The sequence below is a fragment of the Apodemus sylvaticus genome, chromosome 8, assembly GCF_947179515.1.
Source record: "Apodemus sylvaticus chromosome 8, mApoSyl1.1, whole genome shotgun sequence".
Classification (NCBI taxonomy): Eukaryota; Metazoa; Chordata; class Mammalia; order Rodentia; family Muridae; genus Apodemus; species Apodemus sylvaticus.
This window is the reverse complement of record NC_067479.1, coordinates 76138567-76156301: the sequence shown is the minus strand read 5'-3', so window position 1 is coordinate 76156301 and position 17735 is coordinate 76138567. Positions and strand designations below refer to the sequence as shown.

Below are 17735 nucleotides of genomic sequence, written 5' to 3'. Positions count from 1 at the left end.
CCCTGTATCAATATATACAAAATAAAGGGCACAATGTCTGCGGTCCTGATGCTTGTAGTAGTGGTGGGGCATAGCAAATTCAACATGCCCCCAAATTGGCCTTGTCAAGTATTTTGTAGTAGTTCATCAATAAAGTTATAAAGGCAGCAATTTTACTTAAGTTACAAATTAGACATTTCCAGGCTCTTTTAAGGGATGTCATGGATGTGCACTTCAATGAATGTAAACACAGTATGTTAAGTGCATGGTGGTCAGCACAGGGCACAACGCTAAACTACTATTAATTACAATATTACTGCTAATGGGAAGTTAGTACGGCACCCAGGGCTTTCTCCAAGTAGCAGTCATCACAACTAACTGCACCACCACCAACCAAGGTGCTTCTGACCCTCACCAGCTTATCCACTGACATCAGTAAGAATTTACCCAGTGCTAACTGAAAAATACAACCTAATTATCAACATACAAAAACCATTTTTTATTGTGGCGTCATGTTGGGTTTCCACAGGGACCCTAAGCCTTATATGGGGCCCAAACCCTAGCCACAGAAGAGGGGCGTCCAGAGCGTCACCAAGACTGACTCTCCATTCACCACTCGTCCTGGAAAGCTCTTCTCTTCGCGGTGATGGTATTAGTCCCTCCACGTCACTTCTACTTCATCTGTCCTATACCTGTGGGAAATGGGAAAAACTCTTAGTGGACTGATGACCCCTTAGCAATTGTCTGTAGCCCAGGCTTATATCAAAACCCCAGTCTTCCTGCCTTGGTCTCCCACATGCTGGGATTATAGGTGCACACCACCATACCCATCGCCCACAGTTCTTTCTGTTCTTCTGTATCCCTGTTCTCCAACTTTCTTACGTGTTGATTTCTGCCTACTTCTATATCTACTCTCTCAAAGGAGTATGCCACTCACCTCTGAGTAATTCCAGAATCTTTGAGAGGGGTCCTATGCCCAGCCTGAAACATCTCCCAACCAGCTTGTGCTATCATGGCTCCATTGTCAATGCAGAATCTGGAAAGAAGAGATAACGCAACCTGTGGGTGAGACACAGAAAAGCCATAATAATGGGAAGAAAAGAACTTAAGACAAAGAAGGGGACTTCACCTCTCGTCTGTGGCAAAGAGCTGGGCTCCCCGCTCCTGGCACATTGTCGCCATCATCTCCTGCAGCCTCATGTTACCTACAGAGAGAGAGGACACACAGTGAACTTAGATTTGACCGTCTCACTATCACACCAGCTGTGCTCCCATGAGTTTACCAGGAGACTGGGAAAAAGGATTGGGAAACAAGGCAAAGAGATGAAACAAATAATCCTCCAAACTCTGGGAATTTAGAGTATCAAGAAGAAGGCTCACTGCCCACTGATACACACATCCAACGCCTCCGACGATGAGGGCTTCTTTGGAGCCACAGTGTGCCATGGCTCGCTCTGTGATCTCCACCAGCATTGCAAACACAGTTTCCTGTGGAGGACAGACAAAGGGGACACCTCAGAGGAGTACCATTTTACTTCAGCTCTAGTCTAGAACACATTTTACATCCCAGCTTTTCACTCTTTTACCTGTAAGGAGAAGCACAGGTCTTCAGGAGTACACTCTCCTGTGGCCAGCATTCGCTGCGCTGCATCCTGCAATTAAAGTGGCAGCAATCCAAACCATGAAGAGCAATATGAGGCTTTCATAAAACTAAACTTCCTGTCCTTGGAAGGGTCGCTGACTTCATTACGATGAGATTACGGGAGTGATGCACCCCATATTGGCTTCTCCTTTTTAAGTCTTCTCCTGTTTAGGGAGGGATTGTTTTATCCTATACTGCATCCCTGTCATTAGAATAGTGCCTGGCACGTAGAAGATATACAGTAGCTGCTAAATGAATCTACTCAGCACCTATTACGAGTGAATGCGTATGCAGGAAATAGTGGCGAGCAAAGCAGACACGCCATTTTTAAAATCAGGGATGTGCTCTCTCTCCTTCACACTCACACTCACCTCGATGAATGACAGAATCCCTGAGAAGGAGACATCCATTCCCTTTACGGTGTACGGCAGCTCGACTAGCTTCTTGCCTCTATGTAGAAATGAATAAAAGCACTAAACCCAGAGTCGGCTGGCTGCTTACCCTCCAGAACCCCTCCCATACCTCATTAACATAAATGAAAAGACGGCTCTGAAGCTGCAGCAGCCAGGGCTCTTCACCTTCACGGCCTCTTACCGCTTTGCCATCTGCTCAATGTTGTAGCCTGGACTTGGGTCATTGGAAATCTATCAGCAGGAGAGAGAAGCAGAGAACCCGGAATGGACAATGTAAAACATCCTTCTCCTCATGACTCCTCAGCGCTCTGGGGTTCCGCCCCAAACCAACAAGCAACCAGTATCTATTTTCATAAACTATACACATGAACAGACATATTAGTAACAAGTAATAGGTACACATACACCTAAACAGCTAACTTTCTACCTATGTTAAATAAAATGGCAAAGACTAACGTTAGATATGCAAGAAGCCCAAGATGTATTTACGTCTAGCCTTTCATTTGTTTGTGCTTCCCAGAACCGTATCTTATGCACTCTACAGTCTCAATGGCTTACCTTCAGCACACGAGCAAAACGATCCAGGCAATTTCCCACAGCAATATCAATAGTTTCCCCAAAGATGCGGTAACGGTGTTCTGAGTAGGAAATCACCTAAGAACAGTGAGACCACCCATGAAACCTTCAGTCTGTAAAGAAGGCTGTTTAGCTATGTGGAAGAAAACAGCATGGTGCTAACATGACCACTAGACACTGCAGTAAGAAAGGGAAGCTGTGTGTAGTGGCTCACACCTGGAATTCCAGCCCTGGTCTGGCAGAGACAGGCAGCCATGCTGGGCTACACAGTGAAGGCTAAGGACAACCTAGACACAGAGCAAGACCCTGCCTCAAGAAAACCAAACCAGGCCGGGCGGTGGTGGCGCACACCTGTAATCCTAGGAGGCAGAGGCAGGCAGATTTCTGAGTTCTAGGCCAGCCTGGTCTACAGAGTAAGTTCCAGGACAGCCAGGGCTACACAGAGAAACCCTGTTTCGAAGAAAAAGAAAGAAAGAATGAATGAATGAATGAAAGAAAGAAAGAAAGAAAGAAAGAAAGAAAGAAAGAAAGAAAGAAAGAAAACCAAACCAGGAGCTGGTAAAATGGCTCTGTAGGCAAAAACACTTGCTGGTGAGCCTAGAAACCTGAGTTTGAGCCCTTCCCATAGAATGGACTCCGAAAGCATGTCCCCTGATGTGCACAGACACAATAGTATGTGTGTACCCACATACACACATCTCACACACACAAAATAAACCCAGATATTATCAAGACATATTGTATAAAGTTGCCAAATAATTTTTAAAAAATCCTTCCAAGAACCAACAAACCAGTGCTCACTTTGCAGCACACAAACCAAAATTGTACCAATGCAGAGGGTGAGCATGGCCCCTGTGCAGGGATTACACACAAAGCCTTGAAGCTTCCCACATCGCATAGCCTAAGAAACAACACACACACACACACACAGAGAGAGAGACACACACAAAACCAAAAATAAGAATTTAAAACACTGCAACTGGGCGGTGGTGGCGCACACCTGTATTCCCAGCACTCTGGGAGGCAGAGGCAGGTGGATTTCTGAGTTCAAGGCCAGCCTGGTCTACAGAGTGAGTTCCAGGACAGCCAGGGCTACACAGAGAAACCCTGTCTCGGAAAAAAAACAAATCCAAACAAAACAAAACAGAACAAAAAACAAAACAAAAAAAGAAATAGAAAGAGGTGAGCCAGGCATGGTGGCGCACACCTGTAACCCCAGTACTTGGGAGGAGGTCAGAAGATCCCAACAGTACAGGGAGAGCTGTCTACTGCGAGACCCTGCCACAACGACATCACACAGTAGGCCTGTGATCCCAGCTGCTTAGGCTGAGGAAGGAGAACCACAAGTTTGGGGCTGGGTTAACTGGAGACCCTGATTTTTAGAAAAGGAGAGTGGGGTGGATAAATGAAGGGGAAAAATATATTGTAGGTCTGGAGAGATGGCCCAACAGTTAAATGCACTGGCTGCAGTTCCAAAGGACCTGGGTTTGATTCCCTGCACCTACACAGTAGCTCACAGCTGTCTACAACTCCACCACCCAAGGATCTCATGCCCTCTTCTGTCTTCCTGGAGCTCTTACATACATTCAGGCAAAACACCCACAACACGAGTTAAAAAAAAAAAAAAGAGACATATTATCTTGAAGGGTTAAATATACATTCTTCTCTTTTTAAACAAGAAATTCTAGTTGTGTGTATAAAGTTCTAACCTAATTCGTCTCCAGAACTTGCATCTTCACACCTCTGCTGTACTGTCTATAACGTCTTAGGTCTGAATGAGCCTGGCTTTGTTCTAGCAGCTCCTATAACTCAGGTAGAATACCTTAGCGTTAAGATGGAATATAAAGAGTCCTCTTAAATACCTGCGTGTTTCCTCCGCTGACATACAAGACAGTTGGGTTAACAGCTCCAGTGATGAGGCGGCCCATTTCAATGTGGCCTATGCAGTGGTTCACACCTAGCAAAGGCTTCTTCCACAACTGGGCCACAGTACGGGCAACAACAGCGACAGAAGCCAATGGGGCTCCCATGCCAGGACCTGACAGGGTACAAACATGGTTAGAATCCTGGAAATTAGGAAAAGCACGTAAACAAAGTAGATTTGAAAATGTGTAATGGTGGTGGAAGTAGCTCCACCCACATTCTGCCCATGCTGACAACTCTCCCAGACTTACCTTTGGTATAAGCGATGCAATCAATGTCCTTGGAAGTTAATCCCGCCTCTGTCAGCGCCTCCTGCAGTAGGTCTAGGATAACAGCTCGATGGTGCCTGGCTGTGTCACCTGGAAGGAATCCTAAGGAAAGGAAGAGAGCACAAACCATAGGAAGGCAGGTGTTAGGCTGGTGCAAAGGGATCTGTGATGTGGGGCTATGAACTTTAAATCACTAGGTTCCAGCACACTTTTATTAATCAAAATACAAACCATGTTAATTAACACATTTTGCCAACAAAACAGTTACCTGGGTGGTGGTGGTGCAGAGCTTTACTCCCAGCAAGGCAGAGGCAGGTGAATCTCTGAGTCTGAGGCCAGCCTGGTCTACAGAGTTCTAGAACAGTCGGGGATTTGCTGACCTTGTTTCAAACAAATAAACAAACACACAAACACACAAAACAAGCCAAAAAATTAGTTTATTATTTATTCCTGCATCAAACCCATGTTTCCACAAAGTCTTGGAAAGCATGCTCTGCATATTGCTAGTTGTGGAAATGTTCTCCCTGAGAAAAGTTGTCAAGGTACTGAAGAAGCGGGGGTCAGCTGATGAGAGGCCAGGTAAATGTGGTGGATAAAGCAGAACTTCACTTTGGTGAAGTGAAGGCATCCAGTTCTGCAGCACTGGTTAGGCCACATGCGGTCAGGCATCGCTCTGAATCAGGCTCTTCCTGCTCATCAATGCTGACTGCAGAAACTGGTTTTGGTGCACCTCAATGATCTGCTGAGTACCCTTCTCAGATGCGATGATTTCCCTGAGTACCCTTCTCAGATGCAACGCTTTCCCTGGGCACATGTCTTAGTCAGGGTTTCTATTCCTGCACAAACATCATGACTGAGAAGCAAGTTGGGGAGGAAAGGGTTTATTCAGCTTACACTTCCAAATTGCTGTTCTTCACCAAAGGAAGGGACTGGAACTCAAGCAAGTCAAGAAGCAGGAGCTGATGCAGAGGCCATGGAGGGATGTTTCTTACTGGCTTGCTTACTCTGCCTTGCTCAGCTTGCTTTCTTACAGAACCCAAGACTACGAGTCCAGGGGCAGCACCACCCACAAGCTCCCCCCCCCCCATCACTAATTGACAAAATGCCTTACAACTGGATCTCATGGAGGCACTTCCTCAAGTGAAGCTCCTTTCTCTGAGATACCTCCAGCCTGTGTCAGCCACCCCCACCCCCACCCCAGTGCAGTATACTTCTTAGATGCAATGGTTTCCCTGGGATTCAGAAAGTTGTAGTGGATCAGACCAGCAGCAGGCCAACTTTTTTTGGTGAAAGTTTGGCTTTGGGGCTTCTCAGTCCAACCACTAAGCTGTCTGAGACTAGTTTTCCCGTACAGTCCACATTCTGTCACCACAATCCGAGAAATAGTTCACGCATGAGAACTGAAAACAGAGGCTGTTCGATTTTCAGTCTGTTTAAGAGGCAGTTCTGGGGACCAAATGTTAGGTGCTGCTGGTGTCCCTAGCTTTCCCTACCACCTTACCTCCCGCTCTAAACTCAAAGTAATTACTTGATTCCATTTTTATTCTTTATTTTGAGACAGGGTCTTACGATGTAGCCCTGGCTGGCCTGGAGTTTGCTATTCAGACCATGGTGGCTCTAAACTCAGAGATCTGCCTGCTTCTGCCTCCTGGAATTACAGATTTAATCTCCCACACCTGGCTTTAGTTTTACTTTTTGTCTAACATCATTTCCATAGTATAAGATAAATAAACAGCAAGAAATGTCATTAGCCAAAATTAAAAGCTCATCCAAAGCCAAATGTGGTAGGTGCACATTAAGATGAGATATAATGAATGACACTGAAGAGAGTCCCTATCTCATCAGCACAGGGACAAATGTCCTAAACAGAACACCTATGGCCCAGGCTCTAAGATCAACAATTGATAAATGGGACCTCATGACACTAAAAAGCTTCTGTAAGACAAAAGACATAGTCAATAGGACAAAACGGCAACCTACACAAAGGGAAAAAAATCATCATTAACCCCGCATCCGATAGAGGACTGATATCCAAAATATATAAAGAACTCAAGAAGCTAGCCACCAAGAAACCAAATAACCCAATTAAAAAAGGGGGGGGGGGGTACAGAGATAAACAGAGAATTCACAACAGAAGAATGTCGAATGGATGAGATCCACTTAAAGAAATGTTCAAAATCCTTAGTGATCAGGAAAATGCAAATCAAAACAACCCTGAGATTCTACCTCACATCAATCACAATGACTCAAAATCACAACAGATCAAAACCTCAGGTGACAGCACATGCTGGTGAGGATGTGGGGAAAGAGGAACATTCCTCCATTGCTGGTGGGATTGCAAACTGGTTCAACCACTCTAGAAATCAATCTGGAGGTTCCTCAGAAAATTGGAAATAGATATACCTGAAGACCTGGCTATAACACTCTTGGCAATATACCCAAAAGATTCCCCACCATGCCACAGGGGCACATGCTCCATTATGTTCATAGTGGCCTTATTTATGATAGCCAGAAGCTGGAAACAATCCAGATGTCCCACAACAGAAGAATGGATACAGAAAATGTGGTTCATTTATACAATAGAATACTTCTCAGCTATTAAGAACAAGGACATCCTGGGTTTTGCAAGAAAATGGATGGAACTAGAAAATATCATCCTGAGTGAGGTAACTCAGACCCCAAAGGACATAGAGGGTATGGACTCACTAATAAGTGGATATTAGCCAAAAAAGTACAGAATATCAGGATACAGTCCACAGGACTCAAGAAGGTTAACAAGCAGAAGGGCCCAAGTGAGGATGCCTCAGTCCCACTTAGAAGGGGAGAAGAAAATAATCATGGGAGACAGAGGGAGGGAGGAATCTGGGTGGGAGCGTGGAGGGGGAGGAGAAAAGGAGAACAGGATCCATCCGGTATGGGGGAAACAGGTGACGTCCTGAGGGCCAGCAGAATGAATGGAAACAGGAAACCTCAGGAGGCAGCAAGTGGGAGACCCTCTAGAATGTACCAGAGACCTGGGAGATGAGAAACTCTCAGGACTCAAAAGGAGGGACTTAGATGAAATGCTCAACAGTGTGGAGAGGAATCCTGGAGAGTCCATTTCCAGTAGGAAGACAGGGTATCAAGTGGAGAGATGGGGTTGCCATCCCACAGTCAAAAACTCTGATTCAGACTTGTTCCTGGCTAAAAGAACCTCAGGGACAAAAATGGAGGAAAAAAAATCTGAGGAAAAGGAAGTCCAGTGACAGGCCCAAATTAGGATCCATCTCAAGAGGAGGCTCCAAGGCCTGACACTCTTACTGATGCTATGGTATGCTCACAGACAGGGCCCTATCATGACTGCTCTACGAAGGTCCAACAAGCAGCTGAAAGAGTCAGATGCAGATATTTACACCCAACCAGTGAACAGAAGCTGGTCACCCCTGTGGTTGATTAGGAAAAAACTGGAAGCTGAGGAGGAGGGTGACCCTGTAGCAGGACTAGCAGTCTCAAGTAACCTAGCCCCCGAGATTGCTCTGACACTGGGCCACCAACCAGGCAGCACACACCAGCCAACATGAGGTCCCCAACTCAATGTAGCAGAGGACTGCTGGGTCTGCACTCTGTGAGAGAAGATAGACCTAACCCTCAAGAGACTTGAGGCTCCAGGGAGTGGGGAGGTCTGGTGGGGTGGGGGTGGGAGGTGGAGGACGGGAAGAGGGCCTGTGGGCTGAAGAATAGTCAGAGACTATTAAAGACTGGACTGTAAAAAAAGGATTAAAGAAAAGAAAAATGACACTGAAGAATGTATTCTAAGCCTGTACATGCCTGTATTTCCAGCATTTGGGAGGCAAAGGAAGGCAAGTGGGGGGGGGGGGCGGGGGGAGAGGCAGAGCACAAACGACTATAAATGCATTCCAGTATCAAACAACAGATTCCAACAATGCAAAACTGCGATTACTTTTGCACTGACCTATTAGAAGTAAAAACCAACAAAGACACGTTTTAACGAGGTAGAACAAAATCCTTTACTCGCCTAGGTTTTAAGAGATCCTCTTTTCTTTTTCTTTTTTTAAGAATTATTTATTTATGTATATGAGCACACTGTAGCTATCTTCGGACACACCAGAAGAGGGCACTGGATCCCACTGCAGATGGCTGTGAGCCACCATGTCGTTTCTGGGAATTGAACTCAGGACTTCTGAAAGAGCACTCAGTGCTCTTAACCGCGGAGCCATTTCTCCAGCCCAAGCGGATCCTCTTTTGAAGCCTCTACTTTTGAGACAAGGTCACACATAACCCAGGACAGCCAGCCTTAAATTCAGATCTTGTCGCAGCCTCCCAAGTGCTAGGATTACAGACTGCACCACACACTCAGCTAGCTTTCCAACCCCTACACAGGCTACTGGGGTTTCAGAGATGGCGCTGGTCCACACACAATGTTCAGGAGCAATCCAAGTTATACATACTTCCTACTCTTTGGTAACTTTCTCTGTAATTTTACAGAATCCAATAAAAGGTCATATTGTTGGACTTAACACATGCTAACTACAGCACTACAACTGTCAGTAGCTTCCCTTTAACCACATGTATTTCAGCCTTGGTGCCCAAGAGCCTAGAAGAGTGAGTCCTAAACACACATAAATTTCTACTATGTAACCTGAAACATTTCACCTGCTTAGGGAGCCTTTAAAGGCACATACAGCTTATATGTGTGCAAGCTTTGGGAGAGGGTGGGCAAGACCCAACTTGTAAATATATTAATTGGGAGTCGTGCAGTGCCTGGTGTATTCACATAGTTGTCCAAACCCAATGATATCCACTTCCATTCTAAAAGTACCGATAAGCAGACACTTAAAACAGAATGAAAATACAGGAACTCCTGATATCTGTCCTGCTCTCCCTTCTCCTCATTATAGATTACTTTTATAATTATCAAGCTGTAGTGGAAATCAATCTCTACGTGTACCTACAGAGCAGCCTCGGATCATTTATTTTCCAGCTCATAAAAGCTGCTCAATAAAATCAGAATACAACCGGGAGTAGTGGTTCATGCCTTTAATTCCAGCACTCAAGAGGTATAGTGTCTACACTTCAAGTTCCAAGTCAGTAAAGGCTACAAAGTGAGGTCCTTTCTTAAAAAGCAAACAAACAAAAAAAAAAAAACCCTGAACGAACCCACGTGACCTAAGCCTTTGCGTTTGTGATGCTTCTAGTCAAAAAGTTACCAACCAAACGCGAAATCAAGGGAGTCTGGGAGTAGGGTTACAAGCCTGTAATTCCAACACGGGGAAAGTTGACACAGGCAACAGTAGGACGGCAAAGAACAAAATCGGACAAGGCGCAGGCAAGCGCGGCCGCAGCCACTCACCGGTGCCCGGGGCCGTGACGTAAGTGCGCCGCGGGTTCGCCAGCACCGCGCCGTCGCGGACCACGCCCACGCCGATCTTGTTGGCGCTGCCTTCGAACCCCAGCACCGTGGGCATGGTGCCCCACGGCTCGGGATCGTGAGACTGAGGGACTGGCTCTAACCGGCACTACGACGAACAACCAAGAAACCGAGCGAAGGGACCTTCGGGGACCAAGTTACATCACGGGTTCCAGGCGGACCAATCGCCGCGCTCCCGAACCACGTGGGGGTGGAGACCTCGTGTCACGTGACCACATCAATCGCCCACGTGGGAACAGGCAGCCTCCATTCTTTGTGCCGTGAGGGTCTCTCTGGCTTCGCTGGAAGGTCAGGTGCAGGTACCTTGTTCTAGCGCGTTTCGCGACCTTGCTCGCTGAAGGGCCTAACGCGGCGAGGGGGTGCGTTGCTCATGGCGGGGAAGACTGAGAGAACCGGGGTCCCGCATGTGCACGCCTGCGCGAGGCGCCTCGCTTCCTCTTCTTGTATTTTGATTTCTTATCTGCAGGCATCACCGTAAACACTGCTTCGGTGCTCCAGGCGCTTAAGGGCTTTCGTCACAGCGATGCCCAAGAGGGGAAAGAGAGCGGCGGCCGAAGACGGGGAAGAACCCAAGTCGGGTAAGGTGGTAAAATGAACCCGAGCGTGCCTCCCCCCACATCCCCCAGAGCAAGTTCAGGACCTTACTAGACCGCCATGAACTGCGGTAAATACGGAACAAGTTACGAGAAGTTTGTGTAATTAGAGCGCCTAACGGGATTATAGTTAACTCTGGCCTGAGGTTGGGAACTGCCAGCTCTTACTACTTAACTCATTTTATAGAGCCAGAGACCAAGAAGAGTAAGGGGGCAGCAAAGAAAACTGAGAAGGAGGCCGCAGGAGAGGGCCCTGTTCTGTATGAAGACCCTCCAGATCAGAAAACCTCACCCAGCGGCAAATCTGCCACCCTCAAGATATGCTCCTGGAATGTGGATGGGCTTCGAGCCTGGATTAAAAAGAAAGGTTTGGATGTGAGTACAAGTCAGGGTCGGGAAGTAGACTTTCCTTGATTGTTTACTTTTGTGTACACAGGAAATTATTTTTCTTGTCTGAAGGTTTTTATCCTGGGGGGGGGGGGTCCCCTAAATGTCTATTCTTTAAACCCCAGCCCCTTTAAAAAAAAAAAAAACTAGTCCAGAGTGTTGGGGTGGGGGGGTGCCTTGTGTCTTTAGCTGGGGGATTGCTTGGCTTTTAACAGCAAGTTGTTGTGCTTCCAGAGGTCCAATTAGGTTTCCTGCACCCCAGTCAGGTGACTAATAGGCATTCACTCACATACATGGTTTATGTCCTTATGCTTGAATTCTTTCTGTGTATAGCATGTAGCACATAAAATTTTAATTTTCCATATATTCATTCAGTGGGTAAAGGAAGAAGCACCAGATATCTTGTGCCTCCAGGAGACCAAATGTTCAGAGAACAAACTCCCAGCCGAACTGCAAGAGCTGCCTGGACTCACCCATCAGTACTGGTCAGCTCCATCAGACAAAGAAGGATACAGTGGTGTGGGTCTACTTTCTCGTCAGTGCCCACTCAAAGTCTCTTATGGCATTGGTGAGACCTTAGTGATGCTCATGTCTGAATGTTCTTCAGTTAACCTCTACTACTGTTTCTTAGATATTTTTAAAAATGTTTACACTGATATTTATTTTTATAGGTGAGGAAGAACATGATCAAGAAGGCCGGGTGATTGTGGCTGAATTTGAGTCCTTTGTCCTGGTAACAGCCTATGTTCCCAACGCAGGCAGGGGTCTGGTAAGACTGGAATACAGACAGCGCTGGGATGAAGCCTTTCGAAAGTTTCTAAAGGACTTGGCTTCCCGAAAGCCTCTTGTGCTATGTGGGGATCTCAATGTGGCTCATGAAGAAATCGACCTTCGTAACCCCAAGGGAAACAAAAAGAATGCTGGTTTTACTCCCCAGGAGCGCCAAGGCTTTGGGGACCTGCTGCAGGCTGTACCACTGGCTGACAGCTTCCGGCATCTCTACCCCACCACTGCCTACGCCTATACTTTCTGGACTTACATGATGAATGCCCGCTCTAAGAATGTCGGTTGGCGCCTTGATTACTTTTTGCTTTCTCACTCTCTTTTACCTGCATTATGTGACAGCAAGATCCGATCCAAGGCTCTTGGCAGTGACCACTGTCCCATCACCCTTTACCTCGCACTGTGACACCCTCCTGAAGTAGCTTCATGCCTGGGAAATGGCCTCCTCTCCCCCAGAGAAGTCTGGTGTTATCTTCAGGGTTTTGGTTTTGTATGTGCTCCCCTCCATTTTAAACATTACACCAAACATCTGGGTGTCTTTAAACAAGTGAAATAAAAGGCCCTACTTTCAACTTCACTGTCTTTGTCCCTTTGTAAATCTACATAGTCCCTTTTCATACACAAAAGTTGTTAAATGGGAAAGGTTAGAGTCATGACATTATTTATTTACAAGCACAGATGAATCCCTGACCTCTTCCCCAGACAGTGACCCTACCTCAGCCCAGAGCAACACTGCAACTGGAAGTAAAGTCAGAAGGAGGAATTCAGGGAAGTACAGGATTAGGGGAACATATCCCATATTAAATAGTTATATATATGTACATATCAGTTCCTGTAGTTCTGTACAGAGCAGTGGCTGACCCCACCCCACTGGACAAGAAATGTGGGGAGACTGAGGGTGTTGAGGCCAGAGCCAGCCCCTGGTGAAGTGCAATAGCAGCAGCAAGGTCCTAATGGTGCACAGGAGGGAGGGGAACGCCCCCTCCCAATTCCCACCCCACCCTGCCCTGGAATGTATTAAGGGTCAGGAATGGTTCTCAGGGAGCACATACAGGAAGGACATAGCTAGAACCATCTTTAGGATCTAGGGGCAATGTTGCCTCCATCTTTAGGATCCAGGCTTAGGGGCAATGTTGCCTATTTACCCTAAACAGTAACCCCTGGAAGAAAGCAGCCAGCCAGGAACGGTCTTACCTACCCTTGCAAACCTAAGTAAGGGACTGGTTCCTTCCTACCTCTCCCCTGGGTAAAGGGAGGCAGCTGCTTGGCTTCCTTGTAGAAGTCCAGAGAGCCTTCTGTAGTGTCACTGTTGATGCCCGGCAGCCGCCAGGCTCAGACTGCATCAAGGGGCTCAGGAGAAGTTCTGGACAGGGTGGCTGACCTTCATACAGCCCCAGTAAAGGGCCCGGCCCAAACACAGAACAGCCAACAAAATGACAAATGCCCAGGCTGCGTAGATGCCTCCGTATTGCTGTGCAGGCTTCCACGTGCCAAACTGACAGATGAGGAAGAAAAAAAGATGAGGTTACTTTTGGTATCTACTGTTTCTAATGCAAACTTCTGTCTCTGTATCTCAAACACTTGTAACAACCTTCAGGGACCTTTCCAAGATCAGGTGGTTTAGCAGGAAGGTACTCTGCCACCCCAGGCATCAGCCAGCATTTCTCACACCTACCAACTGAAACCAGGATTGCTGACACTCTACAGTGGGAACACTGTCTAGCTTCTTAGTTTATTAGTGACCTTTAACTTTAGTTCACCTGTATCTAAAAATATACCCAACACCCTATCCCCTACTCATTTTAGGCTTTTCTTTTTAAAGGCAAGGGTCTCATGTTGACACCCTGAACAGCCTCAAATCCTATAGTTAATGGCCTTGATATTTTATCCTCCCGCCTCCACCTCCTAGGTACTGGGACCACAAGTTTGCACTGCCATGCTCAATTTTGCTCCGTTTATGTGGTGTTGGAGATCATACCAGGGCTTCATGCAAGCCACGCCAATCAATACTTTTACCAGCTAAGCCACATTTGGAGCTGGCAACAGTCTATTCCCTTGGTTTTGTATTATAGAAGGGGTCTTGCTAAATAGCCTGTACTACCTTAGAACTGCCTGTATTCTTTGATTACAGGGACATAACCCAACACCAAGCTCTTTCACCAGTCTTTAAGGTATCACCTTCTCAACCCTTAGCTTGTGATGAGGCTGATAGGAGGTTTACATTGAGGCTACTCACAGCAAGGCCAGTGGCAGTGACTGCCAGGAGTAAACCAAGCAAGAAGCAGCAAATACATCTCTTCCTAGGATATCTGCGCCCAATAGATGACCTGTGGGGAGCCAAGAGAAATTGATATTTGGAATAGCCCTGTTGATTGTATGCCATACGTCACCCAGGTACCAGTAGAGTCCCTAACCACTTACACTTTTCTGCAGTGAGGGCATCGTGCCAAGGTTCGGTCTGTGAATTCTGTCCACTATGGAAAAAGAAAAAAAAAAAAAACCATAGAAAGAAGGCTCTCCTCCATGAAAACATGAAAAACAAGGGGAGGATGGAAAATTAGAAACAGGACAGTCTTTTTCAGGATTGATTACTATTCCTAGTACTTGCCTCCTCCAGGGTTTCCCAACATCCCTCCTCACCAGAAACGTATTCTTGCAATGTCCACAGATGACCCTGACACCCATTGGCTGTGGTTCTGGACTCAGAGGTCCTGGATGCACAGGCCCTAGGTTGATGATTCTTTTGCTATACAGGGGGAAAAGTATGTTTTTAAAATTCTTAATTCTAGTTGGATCTGCCGACACACTGAATCCCAGCACTTAGGAGGTGTAGGCAGGATGACGAGGAATTCCAGGTGCGACTGCACACGTCTTCCCGCCTCCACTTCTCAAGTGCTGGGATTGAATACAGGCATGCACCACCGTGCCCAGGTCCAGCTTTTTGTTTTTTGCTTGTTTGTGTTTTCTTTTTGCTTTACAACTTTCCTTAAGTATGGCCTTTTTATCTTAGTCTCTTACCAGTAGGGCCGAGGGCAGGCAATCCGCTGGGAAGTCACTTTGCAGATAAGGAGACAATTACAGGGGCATCGGACATACTTCTTTCCTGGAGGTGCGTTCTTGATGGGCTAGAGAACAGTGAATAAAGGAACAATGGGTATATCAGTCCTCGAGAAGCCCATTATCCCAGCCCTCTGCAGGAACACTACTGAGAAAGAATCAGATATTTGAGATATACAAATGTTGCCAGCAGAGCAGAGTGTGCCTGTGAGACTGAGGCAGGAAGATTGCAGAGTCTGAGGGAAACCTGGGTCATAGTGAGACTGTATCAGAAAAGCAGAGAACCCCAAAGTACAAAAACCAAAGGCAACTACAACAACTGCCAGTGAGAACTACACTTCAGGATCCAGGAAAGGTCAAAAACTGAGAGCTGGCGAAAATTATTTTTGGTGCATGGCTTCTAAAGAAATGGCTGCTGGAGATCCAGGAACTGAAAGTAGGTTTCATGAGTAGTTCTTGACCCGGGTCTAGAACCAGAAAGAGGATCCAGGAAACAAGGCCCAGTTTGCAGATCGTTATAACTCACAGTGGCTTCGTTGCAGACACCACATTTGACTACATGCTGATGCATCTTGCCTTCCACGTTGATCGGAGACTGACAGACTCGACAGGTAATCATGGGGGCACTCCCACTATCCGGGCTAGTCAAGGGTGAGTAAGGGGGTGGGTCCTCTCCAGGCAACACGGCTGGATGCCCCTCTGGGAACGGGGGAAATGCTATGAAGAGGAAGCAGATAAACCCAAATCATCATTCGGACACTTCCCACGGATGCTCCTCCACGGAGCTGGGGAACCCTGAGTAAGCTCGACCAGCTTCTCACAAGCAGCGCCCAGAGCAGCTTCCTCAAAACCCGCTTTCGTGCCAGGCTTAGGCAGTGATTGCGGACCAAGGATGCCTCGCCCCGTGACAGGTGCCACGGTGCCACACCTGGCGCGGAAGCAGGCTCCGCCCCCTGACCCGATCCGCCCCAAGGCCTGTGTGCACCTCAGACCTCCGGCTTACCCTGGGGCGGGGCATGTTTACCGGCTCCGTACGGAGGTGCGGAGGGCGTCAGGCCTCCACCGGGCCCAGTGGCGCTCCCGCCCGGGCCCGCTAAGCCGTTGCCACCAGCGCCGCCATCGCCGGCCTCGGAGAGCAGCGGGGAGCGCTCTCCGTCTGCCGCCATGGCGACTCCCGCTCGGTCAGCGACCTGCTCCCGCCGCCGCTGCCGCCGCCGCCACCACCGCTGTCGCTACCGGGTCCCTAAGGCGCCTGCGCGACGCGTTCGCCCGCAGCCACTGCCGCCCCGCTCACGTGACAGGCTGGCCCCGCCCCTCTGCACTGTCATTCGTGGACGTGAAACAGTTCCCGGTTTGTAAGCGAGCGTTCCTCCTCCATTGGAGAGAGATGTGTCACGTCACTGTCACATGACCTTCCCGTAGCTGCTGAGTCCGTAAACACTGCACGTGACTAGAAGTTGTGCGAGCCATTGGAAGTGTGGCCATCGCGCTACCTCCGGCCCAGGTGGGCGGCGGCCCTGCACGCGTCACGTGCCCCGCCTGTCGCGTGAGTCGCTCCTCATTGGCCCTAAGTCTCCCATGGGACGCAACTCTATTGGCCCAAATTTAGCGCCAGAACGTGAGGGCGGCTGCTGCACCTCTGCAGGGCAAGGCTGGTATTCTGGCCTGCAGTGGGCCGCGGGAGCTGCCCTGAGACCAGGACGCGAATTGGAAAGCCCCGGGAGGTCTTAGCACGCTCGTCTGGCTTGGCACAAGGCCCGCGAGTTCAGCCCGCAGCTTCGCCGAATAGTGGTGATGTGGCTGCGTATGCTTGTAAATGCAACACTTGGGAAGATGAGTTAGGAAAGGAAATTCCAGGGTAGCCGAGAGATACGCTCAACACAAGGAGAAACAATGCAAGAGGGCGGGGCGCTGGAAAGATGCGTTAGTGGTTAAGAGAATTTTCTGCCCTTTCAAAAGGAGCCTAGTTTTGAGTCCTAGGGCCGTTGCTACCTGTAACTCTAGCGCCAGGGGATCGTGCACCGGACAACCACACACACGTGGCTTATGTGCGTGGGCACATACACACATATAAAAATAAAGCCACCCAAAGTTAAAAAACAGAAGGTCACAGTGTAGGGCTGTAATCCCAGAATATGGAAGATGGAGACAGGAGGGTCAGACACTCGGGTTTGGCTAGGAGTTTGAGACCAGCCTGAGCTATGCGGAGACTTTAAAAACCTAATGCACATGCTAAGTCTGAGGCTGACCGAAGCAAGAGGATCATGAGTTTGAGACCAATTTGACTTAATAGACAGAAATGAGTGAGTGTTCATGTCTGATGGTTATAGTGATGCATGCTATCTGGTGAGCTTAGTAGTAACCATGCTGGAAACCCTAGGCACCCTTTTAGAACCTAAAAAAGGTAGCAATAATAATAATAACTGATTTTTTTTTATTCTGAAAATGTGCTGTACTGCCACTGCTACATCCACAGTCTTCAGTTTTGAGACAGGGTCCTGGTTTGGAACTTGGGGATTCTGTCAAAGCCTCCTGGGTAATTGAGATTACAGGCATTTGCTTCTATACATAGCTGTGAAATTATAATTAGTTCTACAAATGTCTCTACCAGGGTTCAAGCTCTCAAAGCATGTGAAAGTGCTGTCTGTGGAAGCTGTCAAGGAAAAAGCAATTAAAAACCCTACA

The 17735-nt window shown here is 47.7% G+C and overlaps 3 protein-coding genes and 1 non-coding gene across 10 annotated transcripts; 2 read left to right on the top strand and 2 right to left on the bottom strand.

The window, feature by feature from the left end:
• Nucleotides 1–454: 454 nt before the first annotated feature.
• Osgep (O-sialoglycoprotein endopeptidase) lies at nt 455–10366 on the bottom strand. 2 transcript variants are annotated; one of them, XM_052191604.1, is made up of 11 exons: nt 10153–10366; nt 4785–4904; nt 4473–4648; nt 2593–2688; nt 2216–2265; nt 1993–2071; nt 1566–1631; nt 1377–1467; nt 1109–1184; nt 917–1015; nt 455–671 (listed from the first exon to the last, which is right to left on the bottom strand). In XM_052191604.1, the coding sequence occupies exons 1-11, from the start codon at nt 10265–10267 to the stop codon at nt 632–634; spliced, it is 1008 nt and encodes a 335-aa protein (XP_052047564.1). In that variant the 5' UTR covers nt 10268–10366; the 3' UTR covers nt 455–631. The 2 variants fall into 2 exon arrangements, with proteins under 2 accessions (XP_052047564.1, XP_052047565.1); XM_052191605.1 differs by lacking the exon at nt 1566–1631.
• LOC127691717 (U6 spliceosomal RNA) lies at nt 3404–3507 on the top strand. The gene has a single exon (XR_007979317.1). It is a non-coding gene; the product is annotated as a U6 spliceosomal RNA (small nuclear RNA).
• Nucleotides 10367–10420: 54 nt separating the features above from the next.
• On the top strand, nt 10421–12565 carry Apex1 (apurinic/apyrimidinic endodeoxyribonuclease 1). Of its 3 annotated transcripts, none has more exons than XM_052191607.1 (5): nt 10421–10518; nt 10697–10808; nt 11011–11198; nt 11586–11778; nt 11882–12565. In XM_052191607.1, exons 2-5 carry the CDS (start codon nt 10754–10756, stop codon nt 12397–12399), a joined length of 954 nt encoding a protein of 317 aa, XP_052047567.1. In that variant the 5' UTR covers nt 10421–10518; nt 10697–10753; the 3' UTR covers nt 12400–12565. The 3 variants fall into 3 exon arrangements, with proteins under 3 accessions (XP_052047567.1, XP_052047566.1, XP_052047568.1); XM_052191606.1 differs by having other exon boundaries at nt 10433–10529; XM_052191608.1 differs by having other exon boundaries at nt 10496–10589.
• A 72-nt stretch (nt 12566–12637) lies between these two features.
• Pip4p1 (phosphatidylinositol-4,5-bisphosphate 4-phosphatase 1) lies at nt 12638–16319 on the bottom strand. 4 transcript variants are annotated; one of them, XM_052191611.1, is made up of 7 exons: nt 16075–16318; nt 15577–15767; nt 15012–15118; nt 14634–14739; nt 14415–14467; nt 14230–14320; nt 12638–13488 (listed from the first exon to the last, which is right to left on the bottom strand). In XM_052191611.1, exons 1-7 carry the CDS (start codon nt 16214–16216, stop codon nt 13345–13347), a joined length of 834 nt encoding a protein of 277 aa, XP_052047571.1. In that variant the 5' UTR covers nt 16217–16318; the 3' UTR covers nt 12638–13344. The 4 variants fall into 4 exon arrangements, with proteins under 4 accessions (XP_052047571.1, XP_052047569.1, XP_052047573.1 ...); XM_052191609.1 differs by having other exon boundaries at nt 16054–16317; XM_052191613.1 differs by lacking the exon at nt 14634–14739 and having other exon boundaries at nt 16075–16319.
• Between the last annotated feature and the right edge of the window lie 1416 nt (nt 16320–17735).

What these genes read in the sequence shown, in the direction of transcription:
- Osgep (XM_052191604.1), bottom strand. Translation starts at nt 10,267, where the DNA reads ATGCCCACGGTGCTGGGGTTCGAAGGCAGCGCCAACAAGATCGGCGTG. An exon ending in CATCGTCGGAGGCGTTGGAT is followed by an intron (nt 1,185 to 1,376) that starts GTGTGTATCAGT and finishes CTCTCTCTGTAG; the next exon opens with GTAACATGAGGCTGCAGGAG. An exon ending in GATTCTGGAATTACTCAGAG is followed by an intron (nt 672 to 916) that starts GTGAGTGGCATA and finishes CATTTCCCACAG; the next exon opens with GTATAGGACAGATGAAGTAG.
- Apex1 (XM_052191607.1), top strand. Translation starts at nt 10,754, where the DNA reads ATGCCCAAGAGGGGAAAGAGAGCGGCGGCCGAAGACGGGGAAGAACCC. An exon ending in CGGGGAAGAACCCAAGTCGG is followed by an intron (nt 10,809 to 11,010) that starts GTAAGGTGGTAA and finishes CTCATTTTATAG; the next exon opens with AGCCAGAGACCAAGAAGAGT. An exon ending in TTAAAAAGAAAGGTTTGGAT is followed by an intron (nt 11,199 to 11,585) that starts GTGAGTACAAGT and finishes ATATTCATTCAG; the next exon opens with TGGGTAAAGGAAGAAGCACC.
- Pip4p1 (XM_052191609.1), bottom strand. Translation starts at nt 16,216, where the DNA reads ATGGCGGCAGACGGAGAGCGCTCCCCGCTGCTCTCCGAGGCCGGCGAT. An exon ending in GCCTGCCCTCGGCCCTACTG is followed by an intron (nt 14,740 to 15,011) that starts GTAAGAGACTAA and finishes CCCCCTGTATAG; the next exon opens with CAAAAGAATCATCAACCTAG. An exon ending in ATTGCAAGAATACGTTTCTG is followed by an intron (nt 14,468 to 14,633) that starts GTGAGGAGGGAT and finishes CTTTTTCCATAG; the next exon opens with TGGACAGAATTCACAGACCG.